The 19,569-nt window shown below is 34.6% G+C and overlaps 1 protein-coding gene across 7 annotated transcripts in view; it reads right to left on the bottom strand.

Annotated features, from left to right (window-relative positions):
* PSPC1 (paraspeckle component 1) overlaps positions 1 to 19,569 on the bottom strand; it is a 63,659-nt gene that overhangs the window by 41,903 nt on the left and 2,187 nt on the right. For all 7 annotated transcript variants that reach the window (XR_001414501.1, XR_001414499.1, XR_001414500.1 and 4 more), the window contains exons 2-6: positions 19,142 to 19,443; positions 16,391 to 16,486; positions 15,185 to 15,381; positions 10,217 to 10,301; positions 9,212 to 9,320 (exon numbers count right to left, since the gene is read on the bottom strand). Coding sequence is in view for 1 of the 7 variants with exons in the window: in XM_014965838.1 (XP_014821324.1) it covers positions 9,212 to 9,320; positions 10,217 to 10,301; positions 15,185 to 15,381; positions 16,391 to 16,486; positions 19,142 to 19,443 (789 nt within the window). In the remaining 6 variants the exon portion in view is untranslated. The remainder of the gene's footprint in view (positions 1 to 9,211; positions 9,321 to 10,216; positions 10,302 to 15,184; positions 15,382 to 16,390; positions 16,487 to 19,141; positions 19,444 to 19,569) is intronic.

The following is a 19,569-nucleotide window of genomic DNA, read 5'->3' as shown; positions in this document are numbered from 1 at the left end:
ACCTGCCAAGAATGTGTTTGTCATAAGGTATTTATGTAAAAATCTAACTACTTCTTAATTGTAATGCTGAATATAACATTACAATGTCATAGCACTTTAAAAGCAGCACTAGCTATAGCCACAGTACACTAAATATGACTCTTTGCCAGAGTTTTGTATTAACAATTTTTCCTCACTGAAGAGATATTATATACGCTAAATTGTGACCAAAAAAAAGAGTCCAACTCTAGTTGCTATTTCCTAACTGATCAGGAATTACCAAGTGATAGAATAAGCAAGTATTTACCAAAAGGAAGCTGAAAGCCAAAGTTTTTCATTGCTATGAAGAGGTCCTGTAGGAGAAACTTCTAACAAACATATGCAGTCTTTTATACAAGTTATGAATGTTGCTTACAATCAGAGTAGTTCAAAGTTTAAGATTTCCCCATCAAAGTTCTGGCCACACCTACAGCACTTAAACAAACAAAACATGAACTAAGAAGCATCAATGAAACTTCTTGGCATGAAACAAGGCTCCATAGTTTTCCAGCTTTCCACAGTTTTCCAGCTAGTACTTTTATACAACCTGGAGGCCACTTACTGTAAAACAGGAGCAATATGAGGTAGACTTGAATGAAGACAGACACTTATCATTTGAATAAACAGAGTTCTGACTGAGGAAAATAATATACATTGTACCAGGCAGTTCCAGTATTTTAATCAAAAGCTGAGGAAATTGGTCATCTGAAGAAACCCAAATGGATTAAGAAAAATTGCTTTCCAGTTAAATGCCCTGACCCAAGTCAACACACAGTAACTCTTAGGCTACAGTGTGTGCCTTCATCAAAAGATATCTAAAAAACCCTAATATTTTATTTATGTACTATAGATCCGAAAGTCAGAATCCCACTAGGGTCGCAGTGGGTAAGGAGAAACAAAAATAGCTGGTTCTTACCTAAAGAACAGACAAGTTCCCCTATAGATAAACAAACATTGATAAATTCAGAAAGGGCAGGGGGAAAGAACACAAAGACTCTGTAAGTAAAAAAAAATTTAAAATTATTATAAAAAACAGCACTATATACAGAAGAAAAGCAAAGCCTGAAGAACCTGATTTTGATGATATATTGTTTTTTTCAGATATTTTGTATTAATACATTTAGAAGAGACACTTACCAGCTAACGTGCCACAACTGTGTCAACAGAATTGCATTTAGCAACACTAGCAAAAGAAGTGTGCTTTATGTCATGTTTCCAAACTAATTAATACAAATACTCTCTCATCCTACACACTGCTAAGCCTAAATTAGTGAGCCATTAGCCACTGTAGGAAATCATAATGGAGACAGACATTTTAGTAGGGCCTGTAATGATAGGACAATGGGTAATGGCTTCAAACTAAAAGAGAGTAAGTTCAGACTGGATATAAGGAAGAAATTTTTTACACTGAGGGTGGAGAAACATAGGAACAGGTTTCCCAGAAAGATGGTAGATGCCCATTCCTGAAAATATTCAAGGTCAGGTTGGATGGGGCTCTGAACAACCTGATCTAGTTGAAGATGTCCCTGCTCATTGCAGAAGGGTTGGAGTAGATCACATTTAAAGGTCTCTTCCAACCCAAACTATTCTGATTAGATGACAGTGTTTGGGAAAAAATATCTTTAAATGGTAAACCTTAAATATATTTAACTAACTCTTTAAATGTTAGTTTCTGTTAACCCAGATATTAAACTCCCTATCTGAAGAGTTAGAAAGCAGCTCTATGGAAACTATTCTCATTTCCAAATGAGAATTTCCATAATCAGTATTTCCAAAAAAGGTGCTTATTAAAAATGCTAATTCATCTAACAATAACACTTAATCTCTGGAAAATTGAAGTGGAACCTAAAGAAAGACTTGATGGAAAACAGAAACGTCAGACTTAAATTCCATGTTTCTCATGGAAGGTTTAATAAATCAAACCAAGCATGAGCTCTGGTAATGAGATAAACCTACTTGATGCCTACACTACAGAATGGAGGCCTGTGAAATATTAATGAGAAAGCTCCAAAATATTTTAATTTAAAAATTGCATTTAGCCTGGCATCAAAAGACAGAAAACCTCCCTAAATCAACTTCTATGTCTCAGTTTACTGGATTATGACTATTAAAATTGTTCCCTCTGTGAGAGCTATCGAAGCTAAAGATATAAGAGGCGACTGCACACACTAAGAAATAACCTACTCAGAAGGCACAACCTCTTGAGAGAGAAACCAGATCTATAAATAAACTTTCCTCACACTGAGCAACAGATCTATTAGCAGGTTTCCTCACATCAAAAAATACTATTTCTACAGAAATTTCGCTTTTTGGGTGTTTTACTCTTTGTTTAAAGACAGACCCTTTGAATGAAGACAAACTTTTCTAAGCAGAGGAACTTGTTTTGGCTGCGCATCTCAATGCCACCAAGTAAGATCTCAAGATTTAGACAGGTGAATGAGTCCAAAATAGGTACCAGGTACAGAACTGAAACTGAAAGTTAGTTTCTTCTTAGTCTGGGTAAATACGTGTACAAACTCCAAGTCAAACTTAACTCCAGTAGCTGAGGAAGAAAAAATGAAAATTATTAAGGCAAACATTAATTTTAGCTGCTTCAAAATATGTAGGGCATTTATCAAACACATTAACAATGCATTTTGTAGATTATTTAAAAAAGCCTCATTCTTGTCAGAAGATGAAATACTGAAGAGTTCGGTATCGAGGTACTTAGGTAATTTATTTTTTAACTTGTGAGATGTAACCATTTTCAGAAATTATATTAAAAATATGGAATATAGACCATTCCATAAAAATATTTTATTCTGCAAAAATTATTCCAGTTATTTTATTCCATAAAAATATGGAATACAGAAATCTGTTCTTTAATGAATTTTTTCATTTTTATCAGTAAAATCCATGAAATACAAGCTACATACACAAATGGAATATTCTATAAACAAGCACACCAGGTGCATTTTAAGTCTTTCCATTAGTAATTAAATAAAAATGGCATGTTTGATCTGAGATCTCATGAAACACTAAGATCGACAAACGTTAATGTCATTTTGCCAATGCATAAGAAGCACCTGAGAAGTGTTCTTTTAGTTTCTTGATCCACCAGTCTTACTGAAAGAAAATTAAGTTATAAACAAAAACTGATAATCTGTAGAACACAGACAAAAAAAATCCTTATAAATTATTGTAGAAGAGAACAAACCTGGGAATGCTTATAAGCAGTACCACAATACCTAAATTCATACTGGAGATTTAGGCACATCTGACAGCACGTTAAGGAACAAAAATTACTTATGAAACTTCTTCTGTTTGCAAGTTCATATTTAGTAAATATTAGTATGTTCTACCACATTTTGTGCAAACATTAGAAGATGATGGCAACAGAGTAAGATTTTAGTCTCCTAAATATCTATAATGTAACTTAATACAAGGAAAACTTATCACATTACCCTGCATATTCACAGTTCACACAAACTGAAATATAAAGTTATATTGTCATTGTTATGATTACTTGCTCCATTACTGACAAATTATCTTAGGTAGCATCCTTGATACACATAAAACATAACCTAGAAAGACAATTATGAACCATCCTATAATGGTCATGAAATAACTACTTACAACCAAAAAATATCTTGTTCCACAAATAGCTTTGCTTCATTTATACAAACGCATAATATACTACAAAAAGATGGCTGAAGTTCTGCATTGATTTTTATGCAATGTCTTTTCATACTAAAAGCAGATATGACAATTAAAATAGCCTTTACACTTGGCAATGCAATTAAAGCCTGAAAATAATTTATTTCATTTCTAAAATAATACAACATGAATATTCTAAGGCCTGTTAAGGAATTATTATTATTATTGCCTAAAGCACCAAATTTAGTATCTAAAACATTAAGGAACAGAAGAAATGCAAGATTTAAGTATCTGTCTACTGATACATATCACTGCAACCCTGCAAAAATAAAAAAAAGTTTAGTGCTACTGCCAAAACTAAGACCAACCATAAAGTGAATATTTACAAACTGTTTGCTCAAAGACCTAACCTCAGTTGCTTTATGCAGAGGAAGAAACTTGATCACTTAAGTAAAACCACTGCCTTGAAAGCAGGAATGTTTTGTCAGGTTGGGGTTTTTTTTCTGGTTCTACATTTAATGATCTTTCTCCAAGCTAGTTTTACCTTAAAATGCTTTTAAGGTGTCAAACATGAACTATTTCTTCCACGAATATGGATGCTGGATTGCAATAAGGAGGTAATTCATCTCCCCCAACCAAGCTCTACAAAAGCGCTTTTATAAAGCAGCTTAGCTTTATAGCAGTTTGTTAAGAAACAGGGACTTTATTCATACAACCTCACAAAACTTTACCACCATCAGCTTCATTAAGTCCACTAGGCTGTGAAAGTAAAATAACCAAAATTTATTATTAGTAGAAAACAGATCAAATTTTAAAAGATCGTTGGAAATTTTTATTAATTTACTTATTATTGGAAATCTCCCTTAGCTTAGTTTAGTTTGCAATAAGGTAAGAAACAATTCTGCATTCTGTGAAAATTCAAACTTCATATGTAACTATGGCTTTTGAGCATATGAGAATCAGAAGGTAGAAAAAAAAACCATGCAGTTCTATTCACTTAAGAGCCAAGGTGTGCAAAAACCTATTCCTGATTTATAGAAGTCCAAGGAAATCTGATAGTCTTGTTTCAAAAACGTCTACTGCTTAACTTGCAAACATACCTTAGTAGGCTCAAAATAATAAATAAATGGGAAGCTGCATTTATAAACTGCTCCAAAGAAGGACAAATCTCTTAGAAGCCTAAATATGTGGTAGGTTTTTTTCAATCAAGTTTCTGGGATTCCTGAAGCTATGAACTTTTTTCTGTTGCTTTGGGATGAGCTCTTCTCACTCCCTTGCTCTCATCTGTCTTACAGCTCTTGATCCAAGTCCACTACAACTTCTGCTGTTGAGGCCATCTCCACTGCTTTAGCGGATGCCACTTTAGGCTGATACTTACACAACATACTTGAGCAGCAGTGCTTCTGTGCAAGAAAACTTAAAGGAAAGCAAAGCAAGATCTAGAAATAATTCTTGAAAAGACTAGGAGATAAAAAAAAGTTAAGTATTTGATATACAAAGTCTTACATGAAAGAACAGTAAATATTCAGCAGTTGAAACTCACAAGAAACATCCTTACATATGCAAGTTACACTTTAAAATGGGGTAGTTTCCTTGGATGGAAGAGGACCAGGACATCAAAAAAACTCAATTCCCTCTTTAAACCACCAGTAAGAAGAGTTGTAAACTGTAGGCCAGTATCACAGCTATTGTTTCATTAAGTACAATACCCACTTGACACTATTTTACAGTGTTACTGAAGGATGAAATCTGTGCACCATAAACTAAGACTACATCTCCTACATATTTTGGTCTCTTTTGTAGACATGTGACTATTTTAATACACTAAATTCAAATCATTCTCTTTTCACTTTTCGAAGTTGGTGTCATGAATAAAAGTAGTTCCTGATACTGAAATTATTTGGTAAAAAGGCTCTAATTGAGATTTAACAATGTAAATCTTTGTAAGCTATTCACAATTGCAGAGTAACCATTGCAGTTTGAATAATTAATGTACCACTAGCACTTATAAGTAATAATTTTTTGCTGCTGAAAAATTAAATATTGCTTCCAATCACCATCAGCAAGCTCCTCTTTCAGCAACAAATATGTATGCAAAATAAAAATTAGCAAAATACTACAGGAAAACAAGTTTCCTGATTAAGCTCTCATAAAATTAGAATGGATATATATGGAGCTGTAACAGCAGATTTAAACTAAGCAACTTTTACAAAGCAAGGGAAATACCCTAACCAATACCGAAGTGTTTACCAATAACTTATCTACTAGAAATCACACAACTACATTAATAAATTGTTTAGGCATCACTAGGCTGCCCATTAGATTAACAATCAATGCAATCAAATTTTTAATGTACGTCACCATGAACAAGAATGTGAGAAGATAAATCCCCACACAGAAAATATTTTTATTATCTGCAATTAAACCAAGTAACTGGTTTATAAAACCTGATTACAAGTTTTCCAAAAGTACCTATATAGAAAAATCAATACTTAACAAGTTAGGGAAAAGATACAGAAAGAACTTTAAGTAGGAAAGCCTAATACTGCAGACTTATACGAGAGGTTCCAATTCAGGTTGTCATTGCACTTACCATTTATTTCCTTCTTTTACACTGAACAGTAAAAAGGGATAGGATATAAGTGAAGGAAACTTACTTTTCAAAGCTTTTAAGAAACAAAAACAAGGATTAGCAACAATTATTATTTTCCTTCTAAATACAGAGTTGGCAGAGGTTTCAATATGTTATAAGGAATATGCCAAAAGAGTTCATCAAGACCTGATATGGTAGAAACTATCCACCAGCATCATAAAATACAATTTTCACTTAGAGGCAACTTTTAAACTCTTAAAACAGAGAATAATTTTTTTTAGTGTATGTACAATGGTAATCTGAGACTAGAAGAAATTACCAGATGGAGTCTGTTCACCACGAACAAGAATTAGTAAGAATAAAATAAAAAAAATTAGTTTACAAGAAACTCTACTAAATTGAAAAAAAGATTTGGTGTATCGTTTTGCAATCTCCAAAAATAGTTTACAATTCTTTTCTTTTGCAAAACTGCAAAGGCTTTTCCAAGTCCCATTCACAGTATACAACTTAAGTACAGTTAGCTAAAGACATATTATAATGAACACCTGTAAAATGACAGGCCATGTTTAGAGTTGCATAGCTGCCCTTATTAGAAACAGTTGCTGAAGAAAGTAAATAAATACATCCCTTCCAATCGTTTCAATTCTTCTCCTTTTAAAGTTCAAAGGACATTAGAAGTAAAACATCATAGAGTCAACACATGACCAGATTACTAAAAACTAGTCTGCAGCCTAGAGAAAATTTTTTAAAATTATTGGATATTGCCACTTCAATTTTGTATGACATTAAAAAAACCCCTTACCTGTACTACATATTCCTTTATATAACTTATAACAGTTTTGGTAAGGTTGACACTGCACAGCTACATCTATATATTCTTGCAGTGTATTAATTAGTTCCAGATGAGTACACAGTTCCAGTATTCCAACTCAGTGGGAAAGCTACGCTCTTCCAAAGCATCCTTCCACCTTTACCTTTCCCTCCCAAAAATTTCATCAAATAAAAGTCACAAAAATTATGCATAGTGATTGAAGTGCTTTCCATTTGAACCATTCCTCTTCCCTTCTTACACTACATTTTTGCTACGTCCAGCACACTAACTTGAACAGTTTCTATTCACATACAGTGTGGAATTTAAAGATTCAGATAAGCACAAGGATGGCCAAGCTGTGGCAAGCAATTCAAGCACAGAAACTAAATGACATTACCTCAAGACATCTGCAAGAAGAAAACCAGGAGTTTGCTGTGATCAACACCACGTAGTTTTCCCTAGCACCCCAAGCTGCAGGATATAGGCCACAATTTCCTAACAGTAATGAAATCTGAGGGAGCTACAGCCATCTCAAGGCTGTGGCTTGGCTCCCCCCATCCTCCCCTTCCTGCAGCTCTCTGCAGTGAGTAGCAGCATAAGTCCCACATCAGCCACAGGAAGATTTTGACACATGGTCAGAAATTCAGGCTACGCTAAAAGATGCTACATGCAGATATTAAGGTGAAATGAAATTTGGTATTTGGCACTACAGAAGTCATAATCAATACACGCTATTTCTAAATTACATTAGACATTGTAATATGCTATTTCACTAAGTATGTTTAATAATATGTGGGAACACACTAAAGGATAAGTTTTGAATTCTTGATCTTCATTACCACAAAGAAAAGACATGCTGAAAGCAGTTTTCTTTTACAGTGTGAACACATATGGAAATGATTGATTGTTTTCTGCTGCACATTTCAAAGCACAATCAGCAAAATCAACTTAGAGCTGTTAGCAACAAAGGAATAATTTTGCTTCATCCCCACCTTTACTAAAAATACTAAGGTACAGAGGATGAGGGGAAAAAAGATGTCCTGCTGAGAACAGGAAATCTTGTATTTTCTAACTTCTCTTTAGGATGTCTCAGAACTCACATAGTACATTCTTCTCAACTCTACAGAAAATGTTATGGTATGGAATGTAAAATAGGTATTTCTTCCACAAAACACTAAATCAGAAAGTAGCTGAAAACCCAGCAGTTTACTTTTGATTTATGAATCAAGTTGTACCTGTGAAGGAGAGCAAAATTCCCTCCTGCAGACTACAGTTGCTATAATAATGTAAAAGAGCATTGCACGGATCACTTACTCATTGCTTCCTCACTAAGAATAGCTGTAACACATGAAACTAAAGCATTCCTAATAAAGGTTGCGTTCATTTAACTGCTTTGGTTGGTAGAAAAATAATCATACCCTTGACCAAAATAGATCATCATGAAAATTTAGAAGTGGCCCCTCGGACATCACCATTTTGCTAGTCCTGCAGGACAGTCTTCAGAGGCAGAACACACCTAAATTACTAATATAAATAATGTAGAAATTATAACAGAGGACAATTTTTCCCCCCACCTTTATAATTTTTCCGTCTCCTTTAGTAAAGATTTTGAGGCTTTCCTCATCTAGTTTTACAACAACTTGAAGGGGAGAGTGATTTTAGGCTCCATATGACATTAACACTGCCTATTTGATTTCTTAAGTACATTATTCTTAATAAGTTAAGCATAAACTAAAACAAGCAATTCAAACAAGCTGAATAGCCTGAACTGGTTTAAAATATAAACCTTCAGTCAAACTAGGGCACCTCCTCATGGAAACATGATTTATTTCCATGACCTCCCACTTAAAAAAAATTCTATTGTCTTATTGAAAAAATTCATTTCCGGAATAAAAAAGTCAGATTATTATCTGAACACATTCACTTAACTGAAGCGTTACATCACCAACTTGTAGGAAAAACAACAGTGATGCCATCGCACAAGAGAATAACTACACTACTAAATTTGTACCACCCCAACTCATGAGAACAATGGAGTACTGAAGGAAAAACAGTAAACAAGAAGGCGGCAGCTCAATATTTAGTATTTAAAAATATGACAATAAAAAAAAAATCCTTTACAATTTGGACTTTTGTCATAGAATTTTACTTACATTGTCCATGAAATTTGGCTTAAATCCTCCCTCCTGCTGTCGGCGTAATTCCTCCTGCTCTCTCTGGCGTAGCATCTCTTCTTCACGACGTCGATGTTCTTCTTCATGCCTAGAATATTTTTCAAAAACTACGTCAATTTAGACTCTTGACCTGTTCAGACTTGTACTCAGTCTCAGGAGATAAGATCAAGCATATTAACAAAACTGGTAATTTTTTTTTTGTTATATAATGTTTGGCACTAATCTACTTCACCTGATGGGTTTAAATATTATTGAAGTATTTAATTCTATTTTTAACTGGAATATAGGTAATTACAATACCAGTACATTCTGTACCTGTTGTTCTGTCTACATATTGCTAAGCAGGCTAAAATAGTCCAGTTTTAAACAAGTCACTATTTAACATTAAGATTATATTAAGATTACAAACTCAATCAACATGATAATACTATGTCTATTTTCTTAAATTTTAGCAGAAGCATGAAAACGAGTATTTGTATGAAACAGATCTTAAGGAAAAATTGTTTGCAATATACCATAACATCAAGTGAAAACCCCCCCAAAATCTCATGTCAGTCTATAAACTTGCAACGCTACCTACTGTTCTGCATACAGATCACCTGCCCGTAAATTTTAGAAGCACTATTACAGCTATGCGTCAGTCATAAGGTTAAAATAATAATATGAAACAAAAAAATTTACATCAAGGTATTTCTACACTATTTAGAATCCTCAGAAATTTACAACAGAGCTAGCAGAGCTGAAATAAATGAAAAAAATCAAGCAAGACTTGAAACCACTATTACACATTAGCGTAACTGATCACATTTCTGTTCAAGAACGCTAACAGAAGCATCATACATTATGTTTTTGAAAAGCATCTTTTTAGCAGCAGAAACATTTTTATTTGATATCAAAAGCAAGCTCTACAAGCTACAGTATCTAAATTCACACATGCCTACAGCAGCTGCATGCCACACCTCTGCACAGTAGGAGACTAAATACCTCAATTGTATCTGCTTGCGCTTTTGAAGTTCTTGATTTCGAAGTTCTTCCAAACGCCTCAGTTCTTCTTGACGTCGCATGAGATCTAACAGGAGTAAAAATGTAATAAAGATAAAAGCTATCAATCAAAAATGTGGCAACACAAGAAATAGCTATTACAGTTCAAACATTCAATTTTAAAAGAAATTTCTCAATGCATTCAAGTAGTTGCTTCCCATAAAGCTAGGTCTAGTATATGAAAAAACACACTGGATCCTCAGCTCCCAGAAACACAGAAAGGTACAGGACTGGCAAAGCTTGTGAAGCAAGTTATGGAAACAGAAATCGGAAGTCCTCAAACAAAGAAAAGGAGAAAAGCTCTCAGTCTCTTAAATCATATCCTTGTTTTACATCCAGGCAAGGCATCAATTTTCTCACAATGCTGTATACTGCTAAAGTCACAGTGGCAACAAAACTAGTACAAAATATATATGTGAATTTATACTCTCCACTACCTATTGCAGAACAGTGCATGGCACACATCAGAAAAAAGTGGTATGAATTTTAGGTGCATGTAATCTGAGCCTCCATAGAGATTTATCAATGACTCTGCTTATAGACAAAGGACTAATCTTTGAACACTACCAGAAAAGAACAGCCATATCCTCTTAAAAAGGACTTAAAATGCTCTTAGAAAGCCGGGAGCAACTAGTATTAATTATGTTTACGGTACTAGTTTCTGACCAGTCACATTATTGATGTCTGCCTGGAAATTTATGCTTTCTTCAATGAATATTAATTCTACCTCTTGTTAGAAAGCAGTTTTTCTACCTTATTAGGATATTGGTCATGATATGCCCACATGGCATTATTTATAGACACCATGAGAAACATTCCACTATACCATTGTATGCCTTTTATGTGTCAGTTCAACTACTCCACACATTTTTCTATGCAGTTCTTCACTATGCTAATTAAATAATCTTTTTAGCTATGCAAATCACTTTCCTCAAACTTATATCAGCATATATTATTACAACTTAATCTTTTACTTTAATATCCAAAAGCAACTACAATGACTAATACATTTCAGAAAAATCTGTTTTCTTTTCTAACAAAAAAAGATTATCAGATTTTTACTCTCACAGCATCCTTACTGACATTAGAAGTCCTTTCTCAAGCACATTTTACAAGTTTGCTTTTCAAATTTCTTCTGCAAAATTAACACATTTCACACTTCAACAGAATATGATTGTATTAAAGATTCACTCAAATCACAATGTCTGAGGGCTGCTTCCTTCCAACTGTGCTTGCCACAGAAGGCTTGGCCACTGTTACCCTGATACTTGGGGAGAACCTAGGGAGCTCAATATTGTCCACTGTGGGAAAAGATGTTTCCTTTTCAGTTCTTTGTTCTTTCAAATTTATGTAGAACTCCTTTTTTCTTTTGTTAATACCATGGCACAGGATTTCCTATTTTCTCTCTACTGCTAGTTGCTACAAAGTTATTATTTACTCCCCTTTATTCTTAAGGTGTAGAGTTCTACTTTTCCTGGTGTCCTCTGTATTTTTTTCCACAGTATGGTTCTGATTATTGCCTTTCCTGAAAGTGTTAGGATTTTAAAGTTCAACATATCAATTTATGATCCAGTACAATTTGACAAAGGCAGAATCTTGGCACAAAGCCTTAGAGCCAGATGAAATACAGATCTACAGGTTTGGGCTGCGCACAGAGCCTCTCATATTAAAAGATCTGGAATGATGGTAATTTGGGACTGACATATGTTGAACACAGGCCCCTTCTCTTAACAGAAACAACCTGCACTAAAGCAGCTGTGAAATAGAAAGACAGAAAGCGTTATTATTCACTTCTGCCTTTTCTTGTGCTTAAAAATCAGCAAGGTCTTAATTTCATACTCAACCTTCTGCAGAGCAGAGGGCAGAAGGTGAAAGTGTACTCTCATCTTAGATGTAATCCTACAAGCAGGGATACCAAGTCCAAAAAGATTGTAAGTTGTTTTAGCTGCTGACTTTTCTAAAAATGGAAAACAAATGACCATCTTCCATACAACTGATAAAGAATGAAGCTTCCAGTTAAACTCCATCATGTTTTCCAGTATTTTCATAAACTATTTAACCACCATTATGAGAGAATATTTACAGTCTGAAGCATACCACAAATATGTAGATCAGAAATATCATACCAATTTACTTACACATGGAAACACGTATTCTGCTTTACAAATTACTTCTGACTCAATCTGTCAAAACATGACACTTAAAAGTGAAAAATTACGCATATCAAAACAATGAAGTCTACCTTCAGTATTAATACCACACCACAAAAACCTGAATACTTAAACCCACATGTTCTAGTTCAAGTCCTACTAGCTGTCATGCAGCAATTTCTACAAAACCTTCACCTGCAGGAGTATACGGACTGTGGGAAGCTCACCCTTCCAATCTTCTTTTTAGCTTCTGACAATTAATATATTGCATTTCATATTTCAGAATAACTACTTCAATACATCTTTAAATCTGTGGTTTGTGTATCAGGTATTCAAAAACATTAATTCTAGGTTCTGATGTTTCTCCAAAGTTTCACTGCATCACAAGGTTTTTACGAAAGATGCAATCTCATTTATATATATTCTTGGCACGGTCTGAACTTACAACCAGAGACACTGTTTAGACCAGCAGCAGCTAGAAGCAGCTAATGTCTGAGTTTGGCAAATTGAACACTGCAGGTAAACAAGCAGAAATCTAGTTATCTGAACAAAATTCCAAGTTACCTGGTACCAAAGAGAAGTACTCGGTTAACCAAATGGCGAAGGAAAAAACCTTCCTCCCAGACTGAAAAAAAAAGCATGTTTCCTCACTGGAATATTAGCACCAAAAGCATTAATAGTCTAGTGGGTCTTTAACAGAAGAGGTAATTCACTTCCTTTTCCAAATAAAAGTGAAGCTTAATAGATATTCAAAGAAAGGAATATTTTTTCCCCCTCACAGTATCCTATATAAAAACCTTAATATCCAAAGCATACCTAAGCAGTTCTCCCATGTTTTATCACCAAAACCTTTTCTACCCAACCTGTATTTTGAGCACTGAACCATTTTTAACAATATCAGTTACACATGATGTTGTGTACACATGATATCAGTACACATGATATCAGATACAGAAAACTAACAATGTGTGTCTAATTGAAAAGAGGGGGCTGTACTGTATATTACAGGCATTGCTGTTATATCACATTAACATTCACATTCCTCATCTGTAAGTTATACCTACGCTTACATGCAAAGCAAATGCTTAAACATTTTTTGCTTGGAAAATAAACCAAGAAACTACTTGACAGTTGTCATTTTAGATGCTTCAATAACTATTTGGTATTTCAGAACAATTTTTTATTTTACTATGCTCTGCGTTTCAGTACAAGATCTTACACAAACAGTATGCTTTCACACTAAAAGCAAACATGTCAATTTAGAAAAAACAGGCTATGAAAACCTTTTCTTAATGGCAATTTTCAGTTGCAGTAGATCTAAGAATATTATATAAAAATGAAATATACTCTTTTTAATCTCTTTTCCAATTAAGAAAATGTTTTAAAACCTATTTTAAAAGACTATGTATTTACATTCAATATACCCAAGCATTTAGGTGCTTTAATTCCAATCACTAACCTAGTGAATACTCTAATCCAGCTCACAGATATTTTCAACATGTCGTTCAAGTCAGGAGAAAAAATGAAGATAAACCAGTCTCACACAGGAAAGTCACACTACCAACAAAAATACCCCTTCTTATGAGTAAACATTAACTGAAGCCAAACAATTGCAGCAGACAGCTTGTATGAGGAGTTACCTGGCTTTACGTTTAGAAACGCATCCCCTGCTTAAAATCTCAAGAAGTTTAAATCCCTTTAAAATACCAAGGCACTCTTATTCAGCCCATCAAGCTAGTTATTGTACTGTCTTATGATCTCACACTCTTAGGGATAAGATTTTTTTTTACATAGCCATGATCTCCCTTAACATAAGATTAAAAAAAAATACTTCAGTATTTCATTCATGCAACAAACCTTGAGATCCTTTCTGACAAATCTCCAATATATTTAAAGTTGATCCACTCAAGTCATGCAATCTAGCAGTCATGCAGAGGGAACTAAAATAAAGTGGTAGTTCAACAGTTCTGAACTTGAAAGCAGCGACTGCATATCCACAGCATTTTGGGAAAACATGTTTTGGGGAGAAGGCTAACAATCAGAAAGTACCAGATACTCGTCCTGCTACTGTCCTCTCTGCCCAAGAAACACAAGCTCCATTATTAAAGACAGGACTTGAAAGTAAATGCTAGAGGACTTTCTTCCCTCAATACTACCAAGACGACAAAATGTCCAAACAGCTACAAAAGACAGATACCTGATCTTAAAATTTCAAGAATGACTGAAATTCATGGCAACTGTGAGTTATTTTGAGTTGTTACATACATATCATGCTACGCACACATCAGACTTCTCAGCTGGGTTTCAAAGGAAAAAAAAAAATTAACATTAGCTGCTGAAACATTTAAAATCCTGCCAGATGTGCACAAAACAGCCAGAAGTACAAGTTGCTATTTTTTATTTTTTCTTGTGCATTGCCCACAGTACTTAGTCCCATGTAGTACCATAAGCAACACCAAAAATGGAAAATAATTTTACTGATGAGCGTGAAGCTACCATTCAATTTCTTTACATAAACTACTTACACTCCACAAATTTAAGAAGAAAACAGAATTAGACAATCACTCCTTTCTCATTTTCTTAACCAATTTCTGCAAATTATCAAGGAATATGTGTAAGGAGAAATAGAACTTCCTTTTTCTCAGTTCAATGCATTTAATTAAATAGCATCTAGCAAAATTTTTAACATACAGCTCAATATGCTACGCAAAGAAAATCTGTGATGAAACAAATTTAATACTAGTAGATTATCTGATTTTACCTTGCCTCATCAGCATTAGCTGATGCTCATGTCTAGCCGCTTCCATTTCTGCCTCTAGTTTCTCTTTGGCTTCTCTAATGTTCCTGTCAACCTGTTCACGCTGTTGCTTTTCCATCTCATCAAGAGCCTTCCACCGTGAAGCATACTCAAACTCAAATGTTCCAGGCTGAGCAAAACGTGGAGGCTGTTCTCTTTCCCTAATAAAAATGTTGCAGTTAAAATGTAGAGAAGGACACATTTAGATCAACAGCTGTAACAGCCAAAGAACTTAGAATCACTTTAAGTGTAGATCTGACTTTAAATCAAGCTGTCAGATGACTACATTCTAAACCAGTCAAAGCTTAATTCAGCTGTTATGACAAGTAATGTGATCAAAGAAATTGTCCAAATAAAATCTTTTCAATTAATATAATTTTAAGGTAAAAAATAATGTTTACATCAGTACAAAATACTAAGCTGCAACACTAGATTAACTGTTTCCAGCCTTCTAAACCAAGCAGTCAATTTATAAAACCAGTTATTTAAATAAATATTAAACCTTCCTGGACAGCTCAAAATACCATCCAGAATCTCTACACAGTAAAAAGTGCCAACATTTTTATTTCACATTCTAATACTAAAATTGCAACTAAGAACACATTTTTTAAAAGTGGTGTTCTACAGCCTTATAAAAATAAGCTTCAAGCAACACGATTTCTAAATGGCAAACAAATTTCAATATTAAAAATTAATATTATCAGATTAGGTATCTCCTCTTCCACCTCATGATCAAGACTCGCTTTCTCATGTCACACTCAAAGTTTTAGTGGAACAGTGGAAGCTGCCAAGATTACACTCCACTGACTTTACGAACAGTTAAGGGGCTATTCAGAGAACAAAAAACCTGTGGTTGTTCAAATCACTGCAGGATTAGACCACACTCCTAATCCGTGAAAGACTATACCTTGCCTAGAAACAAGTTCCACCTGATTTCAGTGTAGGCCATGACTCTTATGAAAAGCACAAAATGTTAAACCAACACGGTAAGTCTGAATTTTACTATGATTAGGAAATCTTGGCATGGTCCTACTTAATCCTTTGGCACAAAACAGCACAACATACAAGACACTACTTCCTGTTACGTGAGTTAAAAAAAAAAATTAGCATTTATTTACCAAGCTAAGTACATAAATCATGTTTTATAAAATAAAGCTAAACACAACTTACTTGTGATACTGTTGTGTTTTTTGCATTAGCTTCTCTGGGAGCCCATCTTCATCATCAAATTGCTCCATTGGTTCTACAACAACAGGTCGAGGTGTTCTGGAAGACAGTTTCAATTTAATAACTGAATCATAAATGAAGCAGTTATTTTGGTATTTTGAGGAAACACTCCAAAAAGCTAAACATTATCTATCTTCTTAAATCACAGAATTTCAATGAATCCTGATTTTAATAATTATCCTTGAAAATAATTGTTTCTATACCCCAAATCAGCTATTCTGCATAGAAACCACAATTTACTTGACGTAGTTCTGTTTGCTATGAAGTATTTAAAGATTAAAAATATATACCAAAACAATTACAATATATTTAGGAAGGAACTGCTTTTTTGTTTTCAGTGAGGCAACACAGAGGCCATGATTATATTGGGAAAGCACCAAAGAAACCCAAAAGGGAACAAATGCAACTCAATCATATGTCCATAAAATATTAAGTTTCTTTTGAAAGTCACTCTACAACTGATAACAGTTTGAGAATTTGGAATTCATATTCCAGTGATAATTACAAAAACATTTCTACTTAAAAAACACTCTTTAAACAACCATAGTCTTACAAATCAGAACCCAAGTTTATCTTTGAAAATACCTTCCTTGAATTCTTGTTATCTATAGTGATCAGAGGCAAGTATTAGCCAGTACTGCCAAGGACAGCAATGTAAGGATCCTCAATTGTGTAAAAAGCTCTCTGTATCTGTCTTGGGAGCATCACCTATACTACACACCTTAAAGTGCTGAGAAAAGTGCTAGAGACGCTACTTTCAAAACACCAGCACTTATTTTATTGTGTTCCACACCTTTACTTCACTTTGCAGTTCTTTTCACAGAAAAAAAATCAATATATTTTAACAACAGCGACAGCTGAAAAAGAACTTCATGCATTGAGTGCAGACTGGAAAGACTTTGTCTTTCTGGAATCACAGGGCACAACTCAGCAACTCTTCCTCCTGATGTTATCTGCATGGTAATTTCTGGCAGTTCTGTTATTTAAATGCAACCGAACTATGGCGTTAAAAAGTTATGATTTAAAACAATTTTAAACCTCTAATTAACTCTTCAAATGCCTAGTTTTGATTTGATATATTTAGCCCATGAATTTAAAGATTTTCTTCTGATCAGGCAAAGAGTTTTCAGCTAAAAATGTAAAATTTTAGATTCTGAAGCAAAGTGTTAAAGTATCATAGCATCAGATTGATGCTAATTATCTTTGCAACTGTGCATCAGGGAACAAGTCAGCCCCCTAAGCAAGACAAAGATCAAGAGCTTTTTATTTACTCGGGCCACATTCAGATGGTCATTTCAATCCAACTAATCTATCCAGCTGGTAAAACAAAAATACCCTCCCTCATATCCCAGCTTCTTTTTCCCCGCCACATCTCTCATGCCAAGAATAGCATCCATGTAACACTGAACTAGATTAGTTCCCTAGTTTGGCTCACCATGCTCCCATTCAAATACAAGTGCCAAGAAAACCCAGGGGATAAGAACAAATTGCTGGCACTTACTAATAACAGTAAAGATGTACTCAGATTGAATAACTCTGAGGCCACCAGGTCAGTTCAGTGGCACTCAAAGATTTATCATGAGCAAGAGGAGTTCCAGACTCTTTCCCCACCTGCAATGTCCTCCTGGCAACATTTTCTTCTGCCTCATCCTCTGCTGGACCTGATGTTCATAGCACCCATGTTAGCAGCACCTTTGTGTGCTTAAACAGCCAAAAATGAACGCAACAAAACTGGCAGAATAGTCTTCTGTTGTTTTAGCAAGCACAAGTGGCTTATGGAAGTATCCAAAAGTTCTCCAGAAAAACCAACAGTACAACCAGGGCAGGAAGAGAAAAAGAACTACAAGTTCCCCAACTTGATGGCAGCAAGCTTCCATGCTGTGAAACCACAGCCTTATTTTCCCATTTGAAAAAAATGAGAAAAAAAAAAAAATCCTGAATATCTATCATTTCACACAGTCTTAAGAAAGCATTTGAAAATGTGAATGTGTTAAAGCACATCAGTTAACAACTCTCTTCAGCAAGTACAGAAATAAGAGCTGCAAGAGAGAAGTGCTGTGCTTTGCAAGCTTGCTCGCCCTTGAAATAGAAAGTTTTTCAGAGATTGTTGCCATAAACTTCTACAAAATCTAAGTCTTCATTTTCAAAAAAAAAAAAAAAGAAAAAAAAAAAGAGTTCTTCTGGCCTTTCAAGCCACAAATAAGACTTTTGAGATAGAAATAAACACAGTAACACTTTCCTGAGTTTACAGAAGTATCAGCAATGTGGTGCGCTGTTTTCGAAGAAACAGAGGAATATTACTTTGTCACATTGTTACTGGGATCAGGAAGTGTGCAATCAGTTAAAATGAAGTCTCACTAGAGAAAGTCCTACTATATAGAAAAGCAAAAGTAATATTGTATACAGACAAGGGAAAGCAAAATGTTGCTATCAGACTCTCATATGGTAATTACAAGTAAGCAGAGAGTTTTCCTGGCAAAAACAAACAAAAAACCCCCCAAAAAACAGAAACAAAACCAAAACCAAAACCAAAAAAACAACCCCCACACATCAGATTATTTCCTATATTCATATAAAAAAACCCTTAATTTCTCACCTCATGGCTTTCATAATTTGAAAATAAAACAAGAACTATGGAATATCCATGAATGTAGTTTTCTTTCACAAACTCAAACACAAGCCTTTTGCACTTACGTTGTTAGCAAGAATGCCCCATCACTGCATCTTTCTAGAGCTTTCCGTGCTGGAGGTTTTGCTGCAAACTCTACGAAACCTTTTCCCGTAGCTCTGCCACGATCATCTACTACAACAACAGCTCTTTCCACTGGCCCAAATTGAGAGAATGCTTGTTCCAGCAGCTCATTAGAAACCACAGGTGAAAGATTCTTGACTGTTAGGGCAGCTCCATGCGTAGCAAATCGAATTCGAAGTGGTCTGCTCTTCAAAATAGTACCATCAAGTTCTGCCTTTGCTATTTCAGCCAGCGTCCTAGATTCCTTTTTTAAGATACAAAATATTTTATATATTTTATTTTCAAAGACAACATATACTGATTCTGTGTTCCCCTCTCCCCTTCCCCCAAAAAGTAGCAAAGTTTTTTTACTTAATTTAAGCACATTAGC

The sequence above is a fragment of the Calidris pugnax genome, unplaced genomic scaffold (assembly GCF_001431845.1).
Source record: "Calidris pugnax isolate Ruff unplaced genomic scaffold, ASM143184v1 scaffold20, whole genome shotgun sequence".
NCBI lineage: Eukaryota > Metazoa > Chordata > Aves > Charadriiformes > Scolopacidae > Calidris > Calidris pugnax.
Note: the sequence above shows the minus strand (reverse complement) of the source record. Positions and strands in the feature narration are given on the sequence as shown.